Here is a 20,003-nt window from a genome sequence, read left to right as displayed (position 1 = left end):
ATTCCTGCTCCTTTTTGTATGCTGTAATTTCTGGTTAAACAACAGCCAGCAAAGGTACATAGGTTCCAGCCAGAAGAATCCCCCAAACGCTGCCTCTCTCTCAGTAACAGCACTAACACAGGCCTCTCTCCTTTATCTTACAACCAGTTTTTACAAAGCTTTTAGGAATTTGGTATCTTTAAGATCTTTACACCTCTGCCAAATTAACCACTGGGCTCAAAAGTTAGTTTGGAGTTGGGTACTTCAGCTGCTTGGATGAAGTCAAGAATGTGTCCCACACCAGAATGATGAAACAAGACATACAGGGCTCAGAAAGCAATACAATCATGAATAGGATATCAGTTGGACTGAACTTCAGATGAAGTATCTCAGACTTAAATCCAATATGTATACTGAAAACAACTTCTGGACCAAAGCTCTAATTATAGCTATTCCCTCATCAAAGGAATATTTTGCTTTCTTTGGGAACTCTCCCACAGTTCTACTAATGCTGTCTGTTCTGAATGGGATCCACGCCTCTGAAGGACAAGCTTAACAGGGTTTACATACGTGGTCACTGCGATAAGGACAAATATTTATTGGGTATCCAAATGCAATAAAGTCAATCTACATATCTAGTCTCTAAAAGAGCACAAACATTCATTTCAGAAGATATTCAAAACAGAAAACCGACTATTTGCAGACTAGTTAATTACCTTGTCAAGAAGAGGAAGAGGAGCCTCTCTCTTGAGGCAGGCTGGTCCCGTGTACTGAAATAGGAATAGATCTGAAGAGCAAATAAGACAAGCCAAAACACCATGAAAAGAACTGGGACGACCAGCTGGTTCCACAGAGACATCCCCAAAGCCAGGAGACCATACACCTCCACCACCTGGGCAAGACATAAAAATGCAGTTTGTTATTGGTTCACAGCACCTCTGATTTGATAACAAAAGAGTAGTCAACAATATAGCCACAAGGAAGCTAAGGATAATTCACATGGCATTAGCCATCCCAAAGGAAAAGAGGAGGTACATCAAACTACAGTTTGACAAAGGGAGAGCCCAGGTTCATTTTTTTCAGCAGTGACATATTACCACTGTCTGTCTTGAAGTAGGGAGAAGTACTGTGCAGCAAACCATCAGACCAGCTGAATGCCCCTTCCTATGAATAACTGGCTCGGAGCTGCTGCCTGCAGCCCGCTCACAGCCAGAGGGGCAGGGACACGTGCCTTCAGTTCATGCACAACCCTCTCAGACCTTTTTGCCCAGCTTAAATCACAGCAATGTTGTTTTCTCTGTAGCTACTGCCAAGTCACTGCACACACTAGATACTGAAATATGAGCCACATCACTTCAGCACATCTGCTTTGCCGACCTGTTTTTGAGGAAAAACTTAATACCTCAGACATTTTAATGTTTAAGTATCTCAAAAAATAACATGTACCAGACTTCTGACTGCTCCTAATCTACCAAGTGTTCTGAAATTCATGCTTAAGAGTTATTTCAGAAGTCTGAAGCTCAAATTACTTCTTTTGTATTGCAAAGACTAAGTTACAATGCCATCATTTCCAAGAAGCTGAAACTTCATATAGCTGGACTTAATACAAAAGGTCAAAAGGAAATCACTCATAACTACTATTTCCTCATCATCTGCTTCCCACAATGACATACAATCCATAATAGCAAGCAAATTTTAGCAAATGCTAAAAAAACTGCCTACTTAGTCTTTCATGACAAGCAGGAGGGATGTTACGTTCATGGGACCTGCTGCAGTATGTACTGTGGCTGATCGACAAGCAGTATGCTGCTGGCAGGGACACGGTGCCAAGCTCCCGCTTTTAGCTTTGCACACAGACTTGTGAAGGAAATGCATCTGCCCTCAGGACACTCCCGTGGCCTCTCCCTTGGCCTGGGACCAATGCAAGCAATCCTATGCAGCTCCTGGCAGAGCACTCCACCACATCGGAAAAGGGTCATACTACGCTCATAATGTAGATTCGTAACTGTGAGGTATTTCTGGCATCTTCTGCTGCAAGTAGGCAGCCAAGGTTCTGGACCTGCTTTTAAATTATACCATTAGCAACAGTCTGAAATAGACACACAAAAAGCTGCCTCGGCCCACCTGTAGGGCTGTCTCCCCTGTGGTGCTGCATTCGGGAAACACTCCTGGTGTTTAACATCCCAATATTCACTAAGTTTTGCCACTGATATCAAAACAGCAATCAAATCCAGCCTAAGTTTGTGAGTAAACTCACAAACACCAGGATGAAGGCATCATTGAAAACTAACAACTGCACAAAGTTATAGTGATGGAAATACAAGTAGGAAAATATTCAAGACAAAACAGCAATATCCTCCTGTGGAACAAGCAACTAAGTTTATTTTGTAATAGAGTTGCAACCAGTTATATGAACACACTATGAGCCGATGTTTTTTTCTGTTCTGTTTCAGGAATATAGGCAAAGAGCAGCAAGCTCTTTAAAAACAAAAATCCTGTCTTCCCATATTGTCAATACAATGCAAAAGCCACTCACATGCAACTTTTCATTCCAACCCATGCTCTACTACATGCATTTTGAAAAGCAGCACACAACACTATTATAAATCTAGTGCCACATTATAAAGTTTCTGCCATTTTCTCTGTATTCCCAAGGAAAAAAACTTTATGTCCTCTGCCTAAAAAGTCAGGAGAAAGGGTATGGTCGGTGTCCAAAGGCCATGTACAAGGAATACTTCTTCCTCCTGATCACAACACTGTAATACAGCCTGGCATGCAAAGATTTGAAATACTGGTGGGGAAGGGGAAGAGACAAGCAATCCTAGAGATTAGACTTGTGTAACAGCTATATTTAGAATACAATTCTGACAAAAAAAAAAAACCCAAACCAAAACCACCACCCAAAAAAAAAAAAAATCAGCAAAAAACAACTATTTTCCCCCTCATCCCAGAATGTATTTGCAATTAAAACATTCATAAGATGAAGTGTTTTAAACATAAGTGTCTAAGAAAAAAATAGATACATGATTCTCAAATCCGAATCCGATCTGAATTTGACTTCAGGAAGCTAAACTCTGCATCCATTCATGCACGTGGAAGACAGACGTGCTGGTTCCAACCTATTGCAAGTCTTTGAGCTGTATAAAGACATGCAACTGTTTTACCCCAAACATTACCACTCTAAGTAAACAGTAAGCATGATTTTCCTATTCTCACTGGAAAACAAGTATATTGAAGTTTTACCAGTTAGCTCCCAAATTATTTCTTAATCAGCAAGTCTACAAGCTAGTTATGGACGAGATCAGACCGTGCTAGGTGCTCTACAAACACAGAATGATAATCCTGCTCCAAAGACCAATTACATACAAAATAAATAACCAGACAGTAATGATCAACATGACAGGCTGAGACCTTGGCACACCAGACACCTACTGCTGCCAAGTTTTTGTTTGTGTATGACAGATATGACAGCAAAGAGCAGCTTTAAAGAGGGCTTTGAAAGAGCTTAACAAGTCCATTTTCAGACTGCTTCTGGACTGAAGAGCAGGAGGCAGAAAACCAGTGGCTTGGTTTGAAAAAAAAAATCCAGCAAGTGGCGAGAGCTGAAATAGCAGGTCAGTCAAAAGTCAAGCAAGCATCAATGTTTTTATACTGAAATATATAGAAGAACGCATATACACCTATTTTATTTTTATATTAAAAAAGTGAGGTGTGATGTTTCTGTACCACTAACAAAGTGTCTTTTCAACTAAATATTTATCAGATGTCAAAGTGTTAACAAAATGGATACATGTCAGATTAGTCTTCTCTGTTTCTGTTAACTTGTTAGAGGTCTCAGCAATGCTGCTGTTCTAAAGAAAATACTACAGACCTTTTAAATCACTGTCTGCAAGTTACAAATCACTGAAAGTCAGTGATTATTACAGTCAAAATCAGCTTTAGTGTTACTCCCAATTTAACACTACTATAATTACAAATGCTTTTCATACAGAAGGCATTTCTTGAAATGAACAGCTACTACAATTAATACATGGGGATTACCTTGCTCACTTAATGTGGCTGTAAATAAATTCCATTCTGCCACAATCTCGTCTTTTTGCTTAGTCCTTCTCAAATCCAGGCTAACTCCAAGAAAAGTGGACATGCTCAGCTGGCCAGCAGCATAATTCAGGCTAATGTCTTAACTGCTCACCCGTACATATTATAAGCTACCATAAATTAAAGAAAGAAGATGCTATGGAAAGGAACACATTTGGTTTGCTAAGAAAGCATGAGTTAACATACACACACAGAGTTGCACAGAAGACTGCCAAAGTATTTTTTCTTTCCTGCAAAAAAGGCTCAGGCCAAGGGAAATAAAATTGTTATGTTTGCTGCCTTACCTGGACAAGCTCTCTGTATGCAGACTTCGCCAAGTTATAGGGCACCAGAAGATTTGATGCCAGAAAGTAGAGAACTTCCAAACCAGTGAAAATCATGGCAAATTTGTTGATGACGACAATGGTTTCCAAAGGGACCAGGCAAAGTCGTGCCAGCAGAGGGAGCATGTGAGCAGAGAAAAGCCAGATCTGTTTTGTTTTCATGACGCAGGAGCAGAGTGTACATACCACCAGCTGACCTGAAAACGCGACACAGGATTTTATTATCAAGCTGATTATCCCCTTCAGGAAAAAAATGTATTTTAATACATTATCTTTCCATAACACAGTTATCAACATCCAGCATATTATGACAGTTCTAACTAGGATGTACCTGTTATGAAACCAGGCTACTCCACAGCTTTTGCTGGGTCACAAAAGTTACCATTTTCAAACTATGCAAAGTGCATGCTTTCACTTTACAGATTAGTGAGGCGTAAACCCAAAACACATGCAGAATCATACACAGATTAATATGAAGTCCCAGGAATAAATCATGCAGAGGATAACCCAACAAGTCATCCCTCTTTTTCTTTAACATCCCCAGCTCAACTTAAATCCCATCAGTATCTGTATACACAGCAGGAGCTTTTCTGAAGCCCAGCTATACTACTATTTTATCCTGATCTACGCAAAAAAGTAATCAGACATCCAAAATGGCTTTTAGAGCAACAATATTTATACCATCAAAAGGAATTACTGGCCAAGAGCAGCAACAGGAGAACAGCCAGGTCAGCAGCTGAGACTTCAATAATTTCATAATGCCCTGAGGCAGTTGCTCAAAATTATCACTGAAGCTTGCAAGTGACAGATAATTAACAACTAAATTCTCTTTAACAGTTGGCATGGACACAAGCACGAGCACATCTCTCCCACACAGCCAGAGATTTGGAGGGTGGAATTTCTAGAGCAGACCGCTCCAGTATAACTGCTCCCATTAAAGTCGCTAGAAGTTGTATCCTTTATTTCAGAGGAAACAGAATGGAGCGAAATGCACATGGCCTGGATAAGAACAATTCTCACTCATCATTTTGCAGTAAGGAAAAAGTTTATTGTGTATTATTTAAAAGCAGAACCTTGTTCACCATCTATGTTAGCTTACATCCGAAAGCCACAATACGTGGCACTAAACCCAAGTGCTTATGCTCCTGTTTTGGAGCTACCTCCACTAACGTTTGCATTTCACAACCCTTCCTGAAACCAGGAGTTAGCCTTAGCAAAACACAGAGTAACAAAATCAAGGCAGTTAATATCTCTAGGTCAGTGCTAATTCCGTGTGTTCACATAAGCTTACTAACCTTGTAAGCCCTTCTGGATGGGTTGGGGAGGGAAGCTGCCAAAGGAGAAATAGCAGTACCAGGGTTTTGCTTTCATTCTGCCTAGCTTCCCTACCTAGGAGAGGACTTCTGCTTTTAAAATAGCTGCAAGCAATGCAGAGCTGAATGCAATGAGCTGAAAGCAATCTCTAATCTCCACTACTTAAGCATAAAAAGTTCTTCTTCCTTCACACTGTTCTCTTTCAAGTCCTACTGTCAATTTGCTAGATGTATTTTTGAATTAGCAGATGTCTTTTCAGAACAAGCACCGTTGCTCTCAGCAAGACACTATCAGGACACTGGGTCTTACAAGCCTCAGAGAAAGTTACTCTACTATCTTTTTAGAAGTTCAACAGACTCCAGCTCTGAAGCATCCTCCCTCTGCTTTGTTGTTCTCTGCCCACACACACGTTGCTACAACCCTATTTAAGATACCACCAGCACACTGCTGTGCTGTAATATTCAGGAGCCTCACACAGTGAGCTTGCAAGGATTTCTGCGACTCATGGTAACTAAGGCAACCCAGCTTCACACACAAAGGGATACAAACATCAGCATCCAATATGTTTTTCAGGATTTAGTAAGAGTGTCGTCATCCAAAATAAAATATTGTGACAACATCATGTTAAACAATCCAGTGCTCTTTGGGATGACTCTGGAGCTCTCCAACCACAAAATAGGACCTCTGAGTCCAGTCTCATCTCATGCAACAGCAAAACCTGCTTTCCTCCAACAGTGATGTGCTAAGTATGCTAAACACTCTGACCCTCCCTCCTTTTTGATTTAAACACTGGTCAAAAGTTACTTGTCACGGGAAGGAGAGCTGTACACCATCAAAGGAAATATATGGAGCACTTTCTCTGGAGGCCCCAATCTGCTTCCTGAAGTCTGCACCTTCTCAATTCTCAACCCCTTCAGGAAGGGCCTGAAAATGTCTCCAATGGCGCTTTTAGTGACTGGTACTTCCCATTTTAAACTGGGGTAGCAGCACCTTAGTTCAGGACAGACAACATCTCTCTGCAGTAAATCAGTTTATCTTCAAGTGGGGCTGTACACCATCAGTCATCACACATATAGCAGGATCAGTCAGAAGAAATTAGTTTGTACCTCATATCATATCATAAAAAGATTTTAACACTCTAGCTATCTGCTAAGACTAGCAAATCCAGCTGAATGTTTGCACTCTGTGAACTTAAATGCCTGAAAACTGCCAGACACAGCTAATGAACCTGACAGCTGGAATTCTCCTGCAGGACACCAGGCTCCTCTGCTAGGGAATGAGGCAATAAGGAAGAAATCTATTGCCTTAAGTTCCTGCCCATTCTCTTCCCTTCCCAAAACCTCCACAAATACATTAAACGTTGCTGACAGGTCGCCTCCCAGCTCGTAAGCTAATGGAAAATGTGCAACAAGAAAGCCTGTGCAGTACAGCCACTGTTCAAGCCACTTTGAGTAGGGAACTGACTTTATTTCATTTCCAATTTTAAAAAGCTGATGTTAACACATTCCCTGGCTACGTCATTAACTGTTATGTGAAAAACAGGATGTCTTAACATTAATATATAATCCCATTATTGTGCACTAAGAAAAAGCAAGTCTTCATGGTAGCATCACTGCCAAAACGACACAGCTTTGTAACGTTCACAGCTGACATGCTCACAAAGTGGCACACTCATCCAAGGGGCACTTTTCAAAGACATCTATTTCTTCCATCCAGCATATTAGTAACCCTAGTCAACAGTCATCAGACTGAATTAGATCCAGGGGAAGAAATTACTATGAGACCCCATTCAAAAAACACTAATGAATAAAAGCATTAACAAAGATAAAATTTGTGAACCAGCTGGCGTACTGTACCTCATCCCCTTAACTCTGACCAGAACTTTTAGGAACCAGAGCTGTATCAGTAGCACGATTATTCCCCCATGCACCTGCCTCAATGCCTTTGTCAACAGTGCTGCAGGAGAACACTCTGGCAGAACACATAAGAAGATGGAGCAAAGCACCTGTATATTCATTTTGCTGCGAAGATGACACAGTTCAGCATAGTACACTCCTGAGACATGGCAGATTGCACTGGATAAATACCTTTGTATGTAACAAATTTGAGAAAGTATTTCATATTTATACAAACCACTGCCAAGCCTCATAGCCCACTTTCACAGGTCTTCCCAAAGAAGACCGCTTGGCATCAAGACTAAAATTACACTTCCAAATTGGCTTTAAAAGAACAGGGGAAATTAATAATGGGGATATTAAGTATGTTAACATACACACATTTGCTAGTATAGTCAAGCATCTACTTCTGAAAAACAATTACAATAAGGGGACACTTCAGTCTGACACCCAGTACAACCCAAAACCGTACTGGATGAAAACAGTGTTATCTTTTTCTCACTTATTTTTAATCCATATTAAAACCTGGATAAAGCATAATGGGTTTGACTCTCGGTTTAGTTTCTGTCTAAATGTTACTGAATGACACAATGCCTCCTTGATCTCTTCCTGCCCAGACCTGCCCGCCACTTTGTGAAGCTCTCTGAGGGATTCTGCTTTATCATGGGACCCCACATTGTACCCAAGAGAGATTCAAAGGACTAATTACAAACATTTTCTCATAGAAACACACTAAAGGCTTTAGCTGTACTTTGGTGTCATTTGACAAGACAGCAAAATATAATGTATCTAGAAATCCAGAAGAGATAAGAGAGGGTATCTAAAGAAGATTTCCTTTTCTTGAAAAATACCAATGTTGTTTCTATAAAAAAAATATTAAAAGCAGAGACAAATGCCACATTTGAAAGTAAGGATGCAGGCAAACAGGAGATGAATATATTCTGATAGACCTAACATACTGTAAAGAAGTAAACCCATTTAAATCTGCCAGTAGCAGCTGCAAGTAAACAGAAAGCAGCTGAGTTTTGCCAACAGTACATGGCTGACTAAATCTGTCAATAATCTGATGAAAACTATAGATTTTAGTGAAAGGAATTAAGGAAGATTTTTCTTTCAAGCTTGTCTCAGGCTTAATTTTAAAATACACGATGCACGTGTATTCTGATATCGTCTCAGTAGAACATATGGTATGGCGTAGCAACCTTAACACTGAATTTATTCTCTTCCAGTCAAAGTTCAAAGGGTAAGGGAACAGTCTAGAAAGTCCAATTCTTCAGGATTTATTTGGGATTTTTAGGTAGAGAAGTCATCTCTGCCATTAATAAAACACAATTTAAATGTAGTTCTAACTTTTTACTCCTTAACTCTTCAATTAGAAATATCCCTGGGACTCCTTTAACAAAAGAAGTAGCCTGTAGTCCCATGCACACACCCACAAATCTATTTCACCAGTTTTTTGTACGAGAATGATAGCGTTCATCTGTAAGGCCAATAAAGAAAAAATACTTGTACAACACTTTCATTGACAAAAGCACTACAAATAGACATTACTATTGAATTTCTACAGTACTTTCCACATAAAGATTATCATAGACAATCCAGTCCTTCCGAATCAGATTGCGAGTCTGACAAGAACATAGGGGCAGAGCATGACAAACAGACCTAGAAAATACTTCAAAGCTGCAAGTATGAGAGTATTGGTAAATCAGTGGCATAGAAAAAGGCAGGCAGGATACACCTAGCCTCCCATGCCTCCTGCATATTAATGAGAATCACAGCTACTAAAAGTGATAAGAGAAATTTGAAACCAAGAGGTAAAATGTGCACAGGTTTCAATGAAGAGAATTAGGCAGAGCTCTCTCCTGCATCACAAATATTTAAAGCACTTACCTACTAAAGCAGTCATGAAACGATTCATAGAGAGAGGTTCCAAGTACATTGGCCCTTCATATCCTGATTCCAATTCGCTCCTCACATAATCCCTAAAAAAATAAACCCACAAACTATTAAGATCCATCTGATCAGACAAGAAGCAATTTATTCATTCCACACACATGTAACTTCAGTGTATGTCACAGTCAATTAAATAAATTACAAAAAGTAATATTAACACTACTGATACAGCAGCCTCACTGATGTAAGGATCTGAGGCATGACTTAAGCAAGAGAAGTATTATCTGTAATTAGACTCACTGGCATAGCTGTAAAAATCCTTTGGGACACCCAAGCTGTTCTTCAGAGCGTGGCCTGAAACTGCTTATTGACAAAGCCTCTTAAGCACCATTCCATTTTTAAGTATCCTTATTAAGTGTTCTTCTTCCTAATAATTATTTCTTTTCCCACCAGCTCCATGTGAAAAACAATTTGAGAGCTCGACAGAGAGGTCTTCCAATGTAATGGGTTATAGTATTTTGCACCCAACAATCACTGCATTGAATTGACAAATAGGTATGAAGGAAAAGTGACAGTCATGAACTAGAGTCAGGAACAGAGGTGCTTCATAATCCTTTTATCCAACACGATTTAAAAGTTTAGCTCTATCCTGGGGAACTCGGGGGACCAAGCAGATACCCTCAAACTGATAGATTGCTATGCACAGATACAGGGAGATAGTCTGAAAATCTGACAGGATATTTGTAATTTCTCTCAGAAAAAGTTGGCTAAGAGGGTGGGCTCAGGCAACCGAAGAAAAAGATAAGAACCTGAGAAGGCTGGGCGTTTTTCTGCTGATGGTGATCATCCATCAGCTCTGCTTTCAAGCAGGCTAACATATGTAACAGCAGTATAACTCAAATATGAACTTCACACTAAAAGCAAGCATTTTGCACTTTCAGAAGGCAATCCTGCAACAGCACAGCAGTAATTCTCCAGTGGCTCCTTAATCCCCTGCCACGAGACTGCAGGCAATACTCATCACCCTTTGCATCCAGATCTCCAGCCCCTTTTTCTGCCTTGCCCTGCAACCCTTCCTTCTCCACTGCCAGGATGGCTGCAGCTCCACCCTTGTTACGACGCTACCAACTCTGCCACCAGCAGCAAAACTAAGCCCGTGCTCGCATCTGGCTGATACTGTCCAGTCATTCGTATCTAGCTGCATCACATCCCAGGAATGCTTCACACTTGATCTGACCCCATATGGAGCCAGTGGAGTCTGTTTGCTTGAGGGCCATGGCACTTCATTTATTACGTATTTATTTGTATCAGTGAGGCAAGCCACACTTGCTGGGAACAGATGCAGTCAAAGCAAGGCAAACAGTACCGGAAACCACAACCAGTGCAAGAATTGCTCTTTTTATTTCAGTGCAGAAAAATATTGAACCCAGTGCTACTGCAAGCATTCACTTCTCCCCAGAAATGTGGAAATATAACCACCTTCTACTATTAGCTTGCTACCCCAAGCTAAGGTATTCACATTTTCATTTGCAAAAAATCTCTGGAATTCAAGACATAAATCTCAAAGTACTGAAACAAACACTTCAAAGCCTATTCTTCATAGCTGACAACCCTGCCTACTCACTGCAGCTTTTCAAGTATCATAGTATATGTGAGGTATGTTGAAATGGGTTCTTTAGACAGTAACCTACAATTAAAAACACAGGAGGATCAAAAAGGCACCTAAGATGACTGATTCTAGATAGAACTTTCCCCCTTGTTATCAAGGTATAGCTAAGCACAAGTTCTTTTTCCACCTTCCAACATCCACATGGATGTAATCTTTGGGACAAAGTTGGGTATATTTTTTGTATTTCATATGAACCTGCACAAAGCACTTTCTGAGAGCATTAGCAACACAAACAGGATAATCCATCAGAATTACAAAGGGAGAAAAAAAATAACACCATTTGCAACATGCTGAAGATGGCTTTTTGTATTAGCAATATCACGCTCCATCCTCAAATTTAGGGTGAAAACACTGGCTATTTCTAAACTGCTAGAAGGAAAGCAGTGAAGACATCAAGTTTCTTCTGTATCTGTTAGGAAACAGGTTACAGAATCATCCAGGATACCAACCTTACACAACTTATCTAAGACGTACCAACAAAGCTGCACTTACAGTTGCTCCTTCAACACCAGGAACATGCCTGGAGATGACCCAAATTCCTTCAAGCTACATTTCTTGCTGTTGTCCATCTGATTCAGTCATCTGTACAGAGGTCTGTACTTGGCTTAATTCTTTAAGTAACTCACATTAATTGAGTTTTAGGCCTACTAGCTTGGAGAAGCAATGTTTTAAGATCTCCTAAATTTTTTAAAGAGTATTTGTAGATGATGTCTGAATAAGGAAAGTCAAAGCAATGATTCTCTTATTACCAGTACAAACACAATGATCTTTTGGCACAGACACCAATCAGAAGATGCCTCAAACAGCTGCAGTGCCATACAAGATGCTGAGAAGAGCAAGTGCCTGCACTCAATTTTGATCAATTAAAGCTGTATTAAGCTGCAGCTTTTACATTTAAGAATTGTTCACTTTACTGCAGCAATGTAAGAAAACAAGAATGCTAAAATAATTATTTACTAGTTAATGAAATGACTGAAACTACATTATTACTTTAGAAAATTAGGATATAAGAATAAAGCTTAGATCAGATTGCCTGCTGTTCGTTCTATAGCTGCATTCCCAGCCTCATTTAATCAAACTGCTGGACTGTTAACATATACTCATGGACAGCCATGACTAACATCGCTCTAGAAAGATAAAGAGATACAGTGCTTCACATGACCATTTTTTGTTACTGAAAGCGCAGAAAGGTCTTCTGTTATTGAAAATATGCTTTATAATTGACTGACATAAGGCACAGTGGTTATCTGACCTAATTGACTCATATTGCTGACATTTACTTTGGCTGATTAATCTCTGCTGTCAACATCAAACGCACACTCTCATAGGTTTTAAATGTCTACAGACAACCTTAAAATTAAGTGTATTTTAAGATTAACCATAAGAAACAATTCACTCTCTTGCCCCCCCATCTTCTCATTCTAAGCTCTGCAAGGCTCAACACTTGGAATACAATCATAACAAAACTGCAAAACATGAAATAAGATAATGATGTAGATTCAATTTTTTACCATTAACAGTGTGTTTAATTGCATCATTTCTTTCCTGCATAACTGCATTGTTTATTTTCCCAAGTTTTATTGCTGGAAATGGGGAAAAGAAATGTGATCCTTTTAAGCAAGACATTTGTGCAGCTACATATAAAATAAAACCAGCATCCATTTTCCTTGTCAGGAGCAGCAGGATTTTGGTTTTTTTTTTTTTAAAGCTGACTTCTCCTTTTTCCATAAACAGATGGTGTATTATCTCCACCCAAATTGCCAGGTTAACATGCTACATAAAACTGTAGCATCTTCTTGGACTCTCCAAGTGTTCACAAACATTAGCTAATCAATCTTTACACATTAAGGCAATTCTCAGTCTTGCAGATAAGGAAACAAACACTTAAGAAGTTAGGTGACTTCTCAAGGCCGCATAGACCCGAAGTCTGAAGTCAGAGCTTAACTATAAAATTCAGATCATCTTATTCCCAGACTTGCAGCTGAACCACAAGCTATTTCTGGGGTGGAAAAAGAGCACTGAAAGCTCAAGTCTTCCAACAGCTCAGAATTTCCAGGACACTGCAGAGTCACAAGTGCCAGCTGATTCTGGTCTTGTTCTATAATTTGCATTAACCAAACTGGCCTCAATATGAGATCTCTTCATCTGTCTTAAATAGCATCCCAACTGGTAGCGCATGCAAGCAATTCACTGGAAGTTTTCAGCTCTAAGCAGAATTATTAACAAAAAACACTCAGGAACAGTTTGCACATGACACTACTGTATGTCTTATTATGATCAGTCTGCTAAATAGAAACATCAGTTGGAACTGGATAGCTTTGGCAATAAAAGGAATAGCTCCACTAACATTATATTTGTGTGTTACACTCTACTATTTTCAATATGAAAACTAATGGGATTCAAAAATTCTTTTGAAAAGCTAATGCAAGTGTCACTCCCCACATTATACAAAGGCTGCTGCTGAGAACCCCTTGCACAGCGCTTCCTTCCAAACCAAGTCAGTCTTATATCTAGGGAATGGGTAAGCTCACTCAAAAGCATTAGCAACTACATTTGCTTTGCAAAATAGCTAGGGAATACTGCTGGACTATTTGAATCCAAGACATCTTTTAATTAAATATTTTTTTTTGTGCCAGTTGATGCAAGATTTAATTAAAGCCTTTATTAACTCACTCCAGAAGCATCAAATAGAGAAAGCTCAGTATGAATACGCCGAACAGGCCAAGCAATAGTTATCTAACACATTTCCAATGAAGCCTGTGAAGTCTCAAACCTCACGAAGCAACAGAAGTCACAATTCACATTACATAGAAACACAAACAAAAAAGGTAAACACAGTGCTATCCCCTAATGCGCCAACCAAAATCCATACCATCTCCCTTTCTTTTAAAAAATTTAAAGATTCTGAATGGCATAAAGATCTCTAGCTGTAAATGCTCTGGACCAAAGCCCTGTATCTGATGGGTATTTGTTACTAGCTTTATTTTTATTTCAACACAAGTTCTTAAATAATGTTTAGATTGCTTTTTCTAGTAAGTAACCCTTCAACCCAATAAGAAACACCCACAAACTGTATCTATAAAAACCCAGGACTCCCACGAGGATGATAAAAAACCCTCTTTCCTTCCTACCTAGACAATAGGAGGCCGTAATTCCCCTCTTGCACCCTCATCCATTCAGGAAATCATTAACTGCAGCTCTGACAGCCACAACAGCGACATGTCAAGTCACCACAAAACCTTCATTAACACTCCCCTGAACTGCAACATACTGAGTAAGAGATATTCCAGCAAATGCTTCCGAACAACAGTTTTGATGCAGAAATAACAAACCTATTACTTCACTTAAATCAATCAAAAGCACATTTTTAAATGTTTCCCATCAGCAGGCACCAAAATAAAATCAGGCTCAAGTCCATATTTCCAAAACTTCCCATGTAAAGCCGTTAACATGATGGCACTCTCTTTGGTTCCAATTAAACTTTGTCGGCATGACAGTTTACATTGACTTTCAACAGGATCTAGCTGGAGCCAAACAAAGATCAGCTCTGTCTTGTCCGACTCGAGTTCTTTGGCCTCTTGCTCTGCATTTTAGATCCAAAATACCTTCCTTTTTGTTTTCATTGTAAAATATATTACATAAACAAAGATTAATTTAAGAATAAATTCCACTATTACTTTACTTTTACCACCTTCCATATCTCTCTTTTCTCTCTCATTGTAGGTGCCAGGAAACTAAAAGTAATGTCCTGTCTGCTTTGTAGAACACTGCAGTGTTGAAAGCATGTTAGCTGAGCCATTGAATAACTCAGATTACTACATCAGAGGCCACATTTAGACTTGTGGTATTTTCTCTCCTCAGATTAATGGACATTACACTCTACAGAAATGTAGCTTGAAATTCCTTTTAAGTCAATGAAAATACACCAGAACTACCCGACTACATATTTAATTCTGTAAACTTTTTCAAGACAAAGAACAGCAAGATATATTTAGGTGTCTGACAGAAAAAAGGCCTCCACAAAAACAGACCTATCCCATTCATACAAGATATTAGCAAAATATCAGTCATTCTTCTAATTCCCAAACCAAGCTAAAAAAATTAATCCATTTATTCTTACCTGGAAATTTGGTGCCCAGCATAAAGCAGCAGTGCAGTCAAAAAGTACAGGTAAAGCTGAACCAGGTGTTGCCTTGGTAAAGTTAGGAGTACAACACTTAAGATGTAACCTATAACAAAAAGCAGAGGTTGAAATTTCCAAAAAACACTACATAATCCTGAATTTCTTAATATGAATTAACACTCAAGTTATCCAGATCTCTTTAACCACCTTTGTTTTCATTTGGTATTAAAATTCATGTACCTACATTTTCTCCTCAAAACACAAAGCACACAAAAAACCTGCCACTTTTTCTCTACCCCCCCACCCCCCCGAAATAGCTCTACCAGCTTCTGTAAGATTACATCTAGATGTCAAAAAGTGGACTTGATCCACAGTATTTTAACAAGACTTAATTAACATAACCTATGTAACAAAGGGAAAACAGGCCTAGGTCTCCCTCTTCTTCCAAGTGAAAGCAAGTTTCAGTATCGCAGGGGAAAAAAGCCTATCCATCCAACATAGTCAGTTGATGTAAAAAATCCTTTTCTTCAAGCAAAGGACACACAGAATACCTTTCCACGCTGATTAGCATTACACATTTTAATTCTTCCACTATATCTTCATGGTTTAAAGACACTTCGCATGCCCATAATTTGAGATGGGGGGACACAGCTGTTCTCCATACCAGCAATATTAAAGCACATTCAAGCTACCAGTGTTGCATAAATCAAGGACAAGACTTGGCACAGCCTAGTATTTGTAGGTATTTACACTGGCAGTTCCTTCACTTCTTGTTAGCATTTAGTAAGACTGTGGAAAAAGACCCAATGCAGATACAGCTTTACTCTTCAAGAACATAGCCTGGCTGCTCAGCAGCCTCTCCAACAAGCAGAATACTGATCCTTGTTTTCATAGCTGCTCTCATTAGGATACTTAAATAAAGCAGTACTTTGAAGTCCACTTCACAACTGGGTGGCACATGCCCATCCTCTTCTCCTTCCCAGACAGACTCTGCAGGTCAAAAACCCAGCGTGTGGTGCCCTTACTAATCTTTATTTCGGAGCTCTCCACCACAATGCAGTGCACTCATGCTCTTTCTGAAGGTCAGCTTAAGTGCTTGGCACTGAAATCCATTTAGGAAAAAAACCAGCAACAGCTAACAACTTCCCTGCAGCTAAGAACAAAACACTATAGAAGAACTTATCCTGACACTTACAGCTATACTAGTCACATTACATTTAAAGTTTCACCCATCTATTCAGCAACACTGGGCACAGCCTTTTTAACTGAGTCAGTTTATACTTTTAAGAGATTTTTAAAAATACTTAAGAAAATAATGTAACTCTAGATTAAGCACTCATAAGTAGTGGGACAACCAGCTACTATAAAACAGCTTGGGAACACAATATGTTCCAGTATTGAAAAAGATACAATTTCCGAGTCAGTCTGTATTTATGTAGAAATATTTCAAGGCTACTTAATATCTGCCACCTTCAGTAAGCCATCTCTGTAAAATTCTACCAACAGTTAGGTCTTCAAGAAGGTAACTTGCAATATGCTCCTAGAAAAGGCATCAGACCCACAGTATGCCAAGCAAAGATCACTTCAGATATGATAGATGATGGTGATGATAGACAAAGCCTATTTACTTATCTTTTTAAAAATACAAATGTACAATTTATGTATTTAGCATTAAAAATAATTTTTCAAGTACTTTCATAAAGTAGATGTGACAATTTGCACATTTGTCTGAGGATCTGCCTTTTCAAAAGCTGAAATAATTGATAGTTTTTTTGATTAAAATGAAGTATCATACAAGTCACCATCAGTAGTTTCTGTACAGTATCCATTTGATCATTTACAGAAATGATCAGGGGGATGGAACAGCTCTCCTACGAAGAAAGGCTGAGAGAGTTGGGGTTGTTCAGCCTAGAGAAGAGAAGGCTTCGGGGAGACCTTATTGCAGCCTATCAGTACTTCAAGGGGGCTGATAAAAAAGATGGCGGCAAACTTTTTAGCAGGGCCTGTTGCGACAGGACAAGGGGGAATGGCTTTAAACTAAAGGGGGGGAGATGCAGACTGGATATAAGGAAGAAATTTTTTACGCTGAGGGTGGTGAAACACTGGCCCAGGTTGCCCAGAGAGGTGGTGGATGCCCCATCCTTGGAAACATTCCAGGTCAGGTTGGACGGGGCTCTGAGCAACCTGATCTAGTTGAAGATGTCCCTGCCCACAGCAGGGGGGTTGGACTAGATGACCTTTAGAGGCCCCTGCCAAACCAAATCATTCTATGATTCTATGATTTTTATTTTGAGCTTTTTAAAGGGGCCTGAAACCCAGCACTACAACAGTTTCCTTCTAGCAACTGTTTTATAGAGAATCACATGCTTCTAGTTGATACAAGACAGCAGATGTTCATCATCTTTTCTTAGCAAATACCTGTATTTTATGGAATTCATCTCTGTTCACCACCTTCCTTCTACCAAATACACAAATGACAAGAGCAGGCACTCCTCAGCAGAATCTCCATGAAGACATTTAACTAGTTTGCACCACACCACAGCATCATGAGCCAGCTCCAGCAGCTCTCACACCAGCTGCAGACATTCTTAACACCTCGTCTCTGCTGTATTCACCACCTTCCACTGATTGCTTAGTTAGGGACAACTCTCTCTACAGAACAACCCACGTGGCACAATCATGTATCATTCCAACACTTGAGTCAAATCTCTCTAAACCCTTCCTTCTCACTGTAGCCCATGACTCACCTTCAGGTGGAGAACTAAACTGAGTTCATTATGCAGTCTTTCAGTCCTCTATTACTCTATAAATAATCTAAGAACACCTGTTTACTGTATCTGCATTTAAGCTCTGCCATCTTCTTTACCTTATTCTATCACATGAAAGTCTGCTCCTCAGTCACATGATGATGTATGTGAGCGGTACTAGGATAATTTCTGTAAAAGGAAGACATTTTAGAGGGCAGTAACTGCACTCCAACACAGCCATGTTACATAGGAGTATTTTAGAAGTGATTGAAACTCATTCTTCTCTACGTGATCACAACTTTAACTATAATACAGCAGGATACATTGAAGGAGTGAAAAAAATACCCAAATACAAATCAAAAGATGAGAAGATTACTATCACATCTGTGCCTTTTAAACAGGGCTTCCAAACAGCACAGATGCTTATAACACTGCACAGGGAAGCAGCACAAAACAGCCAAGGTTACCACAGAAGCTTGAGCAATGAACTCCACCACTCATGAGTCTGGGCTGGAATTTAAATGTTCACTTTGAAGCAGCCATTTGCTCTAATTGTTAGATTTTGAAGCAGGGTAGAGCGAGACACATTTAAAGTAGTTCCCTTCCACTCTTATTTACAATTCCCTCTTGTGACTTGATAAGAGACGTATTTCGACACAATTCATACTGTGTGTCGACTTCATACAAAAAAATTTGCATTTTTGCTGCAGAGGCCCTATTCCCAAAGTGGTACCAACCTCATTTTTATCAACAATGTCCCTGCCAAAAGAAAAAAAAAAAAAGGCAAATAATTCACTACCAAATTGTCTCACTGCAGAAGAAAAAGGAAGACAAGCTCAAATTCAGACATACTAGCAGCAATATTCTATTCCTTTTGTTCTAGCCCGGACAAGTGATGTAATTAGTGTATGGCATAAACAAGATTCTACTTCAAAACAAAAGACAGGTGACATTACAGTGGGGGTCTGCTACAGGCCACCCGACCAGGAAGACAGAGAGGATGAGGCCCTCTATAGACAGATAGGAGCAGCCTCACGCTCACGAGCCCTGGTCCTCATGGGGGACTTCAACCACCCTGACATCTGTTAGAGGGACAACACAGCAGGGCATAAGCAATCCAGGAGGTTCCTGGAATGCGTCAATGGTAACTTCCCTTCTCCAAGTGGCAGAGGAGCCAACGAGGAGAGGTGCTATGCTGGACCTTGTTCTCACCAAGGTGTGGAACGTGAAGCTCAAGGGCAGCTTTGGCTGCAGTGACCACGAAATGGTGGAGTTCAAGATCCTTAGGGCACCAAGGAGGTGCAGCAAGCTCACTACCCTGCACCTCAGGAGAGCAAACTTCGGCCTCTTCAGGGATCTGCTTGGTAGAGTGCCATGGGACAAAGCCCTGGAGGGAAGAGGGGCCCAAGAAAGCTGGGTAATATTCAGGGATCACCTCCTCCAAGCTCAGGAGCAATGCATCCCAACGAAGAGGAAGTCAGGCAAAAACACCAGGAGGCCTGCATAGATGAACAAGGAGCTCCTGGACAAACTCCAACACAAAAAGGAAGCCTACAGAGGGTGGAAGCAAGGCCAGGTAGCCTGCGAGGAATACAGAGAAATTGTCTGAGCAGCCAGAGATCAGGTTAGGAAAGCTAAAGCCCTGATAGAATTAAATCTGGCCAGGGACGTCAAGGGCAACAAGAAAAGATTCGATAGCTACATCAGGGATAAAAGGAAGATGAGGGGAAATGTGGGCCCTCTCCGGAACGAAACAGGAGACCTGGTTACCCGGGACACGGAGAAGGCAGAGGTACTCAATGACTTTTTTGCCTCGGTCTTCACCTGCAAGTGCTTGAGCCTCACCACCCAAGCCACAGAAGGCAAAGGCAGGGACTGGGAGAATGAAGAGCCACCCACTGTGGGAGAACATCAGGTTTGCGACCATCTAAGGCACCTGAAGGTGCACAAGTCCATGGGACC

The 20,003-nt window shown here is 40.2% G+C and overlaps 1 protein-coding gene across 1 annotated transcript in view; it reads right to left on the bottom strand.

The window, feature by feature from the left end:
• The window catches only part of RNF145 (ring finger protein 145), a 43,072-nt gene that overhangs the window by 10,823 nt on the left and 12,246 nt on the right, over positions 1–20,003 (bottom strand). The window contains exons 2-5 of the mRNA XM_009333515.1: positions 15,292–15,400; positions 9,500–9,591; positions 4,362–4,597; positions 696–871 (exon numbers count right to left, since the gene is read on the bottom strand). Coding sequence (XP_009331790.1) covers positions 696–871; positions 4,362–4,597; positions 9,500–9,591; positions 15,292–15,400 — 613 coding nt within the window. The remainder of the gene's footprint in view (positions 1–695; positions 872–4,361; positions 4,598–9,499; positions 9,592–15,291; positions 15,401–20,003) is intronic.

Source organism: Pygoscelis adeliae, unplaced genomic scaffold, assembly GCF_000699105.1.
Source record: "Pygoscelis adeliae isolate BGI_AS28 unplaced genomic scaffold, ASM69910v1 Scaffold431, whole genome shotgun sequence".
Lineage (NCBI taxonomy): Eukaryota > Metazoa > Chordata > Aves > Sphenisciformes > Spheniscidae > Pygoscelis > Pygoscelis adeliae.
The sequence above is the reverse complement of the archived record's forward strand: the minus strand, read 5'-3'. Positions and strand labels throughout refer to the sequence as shown.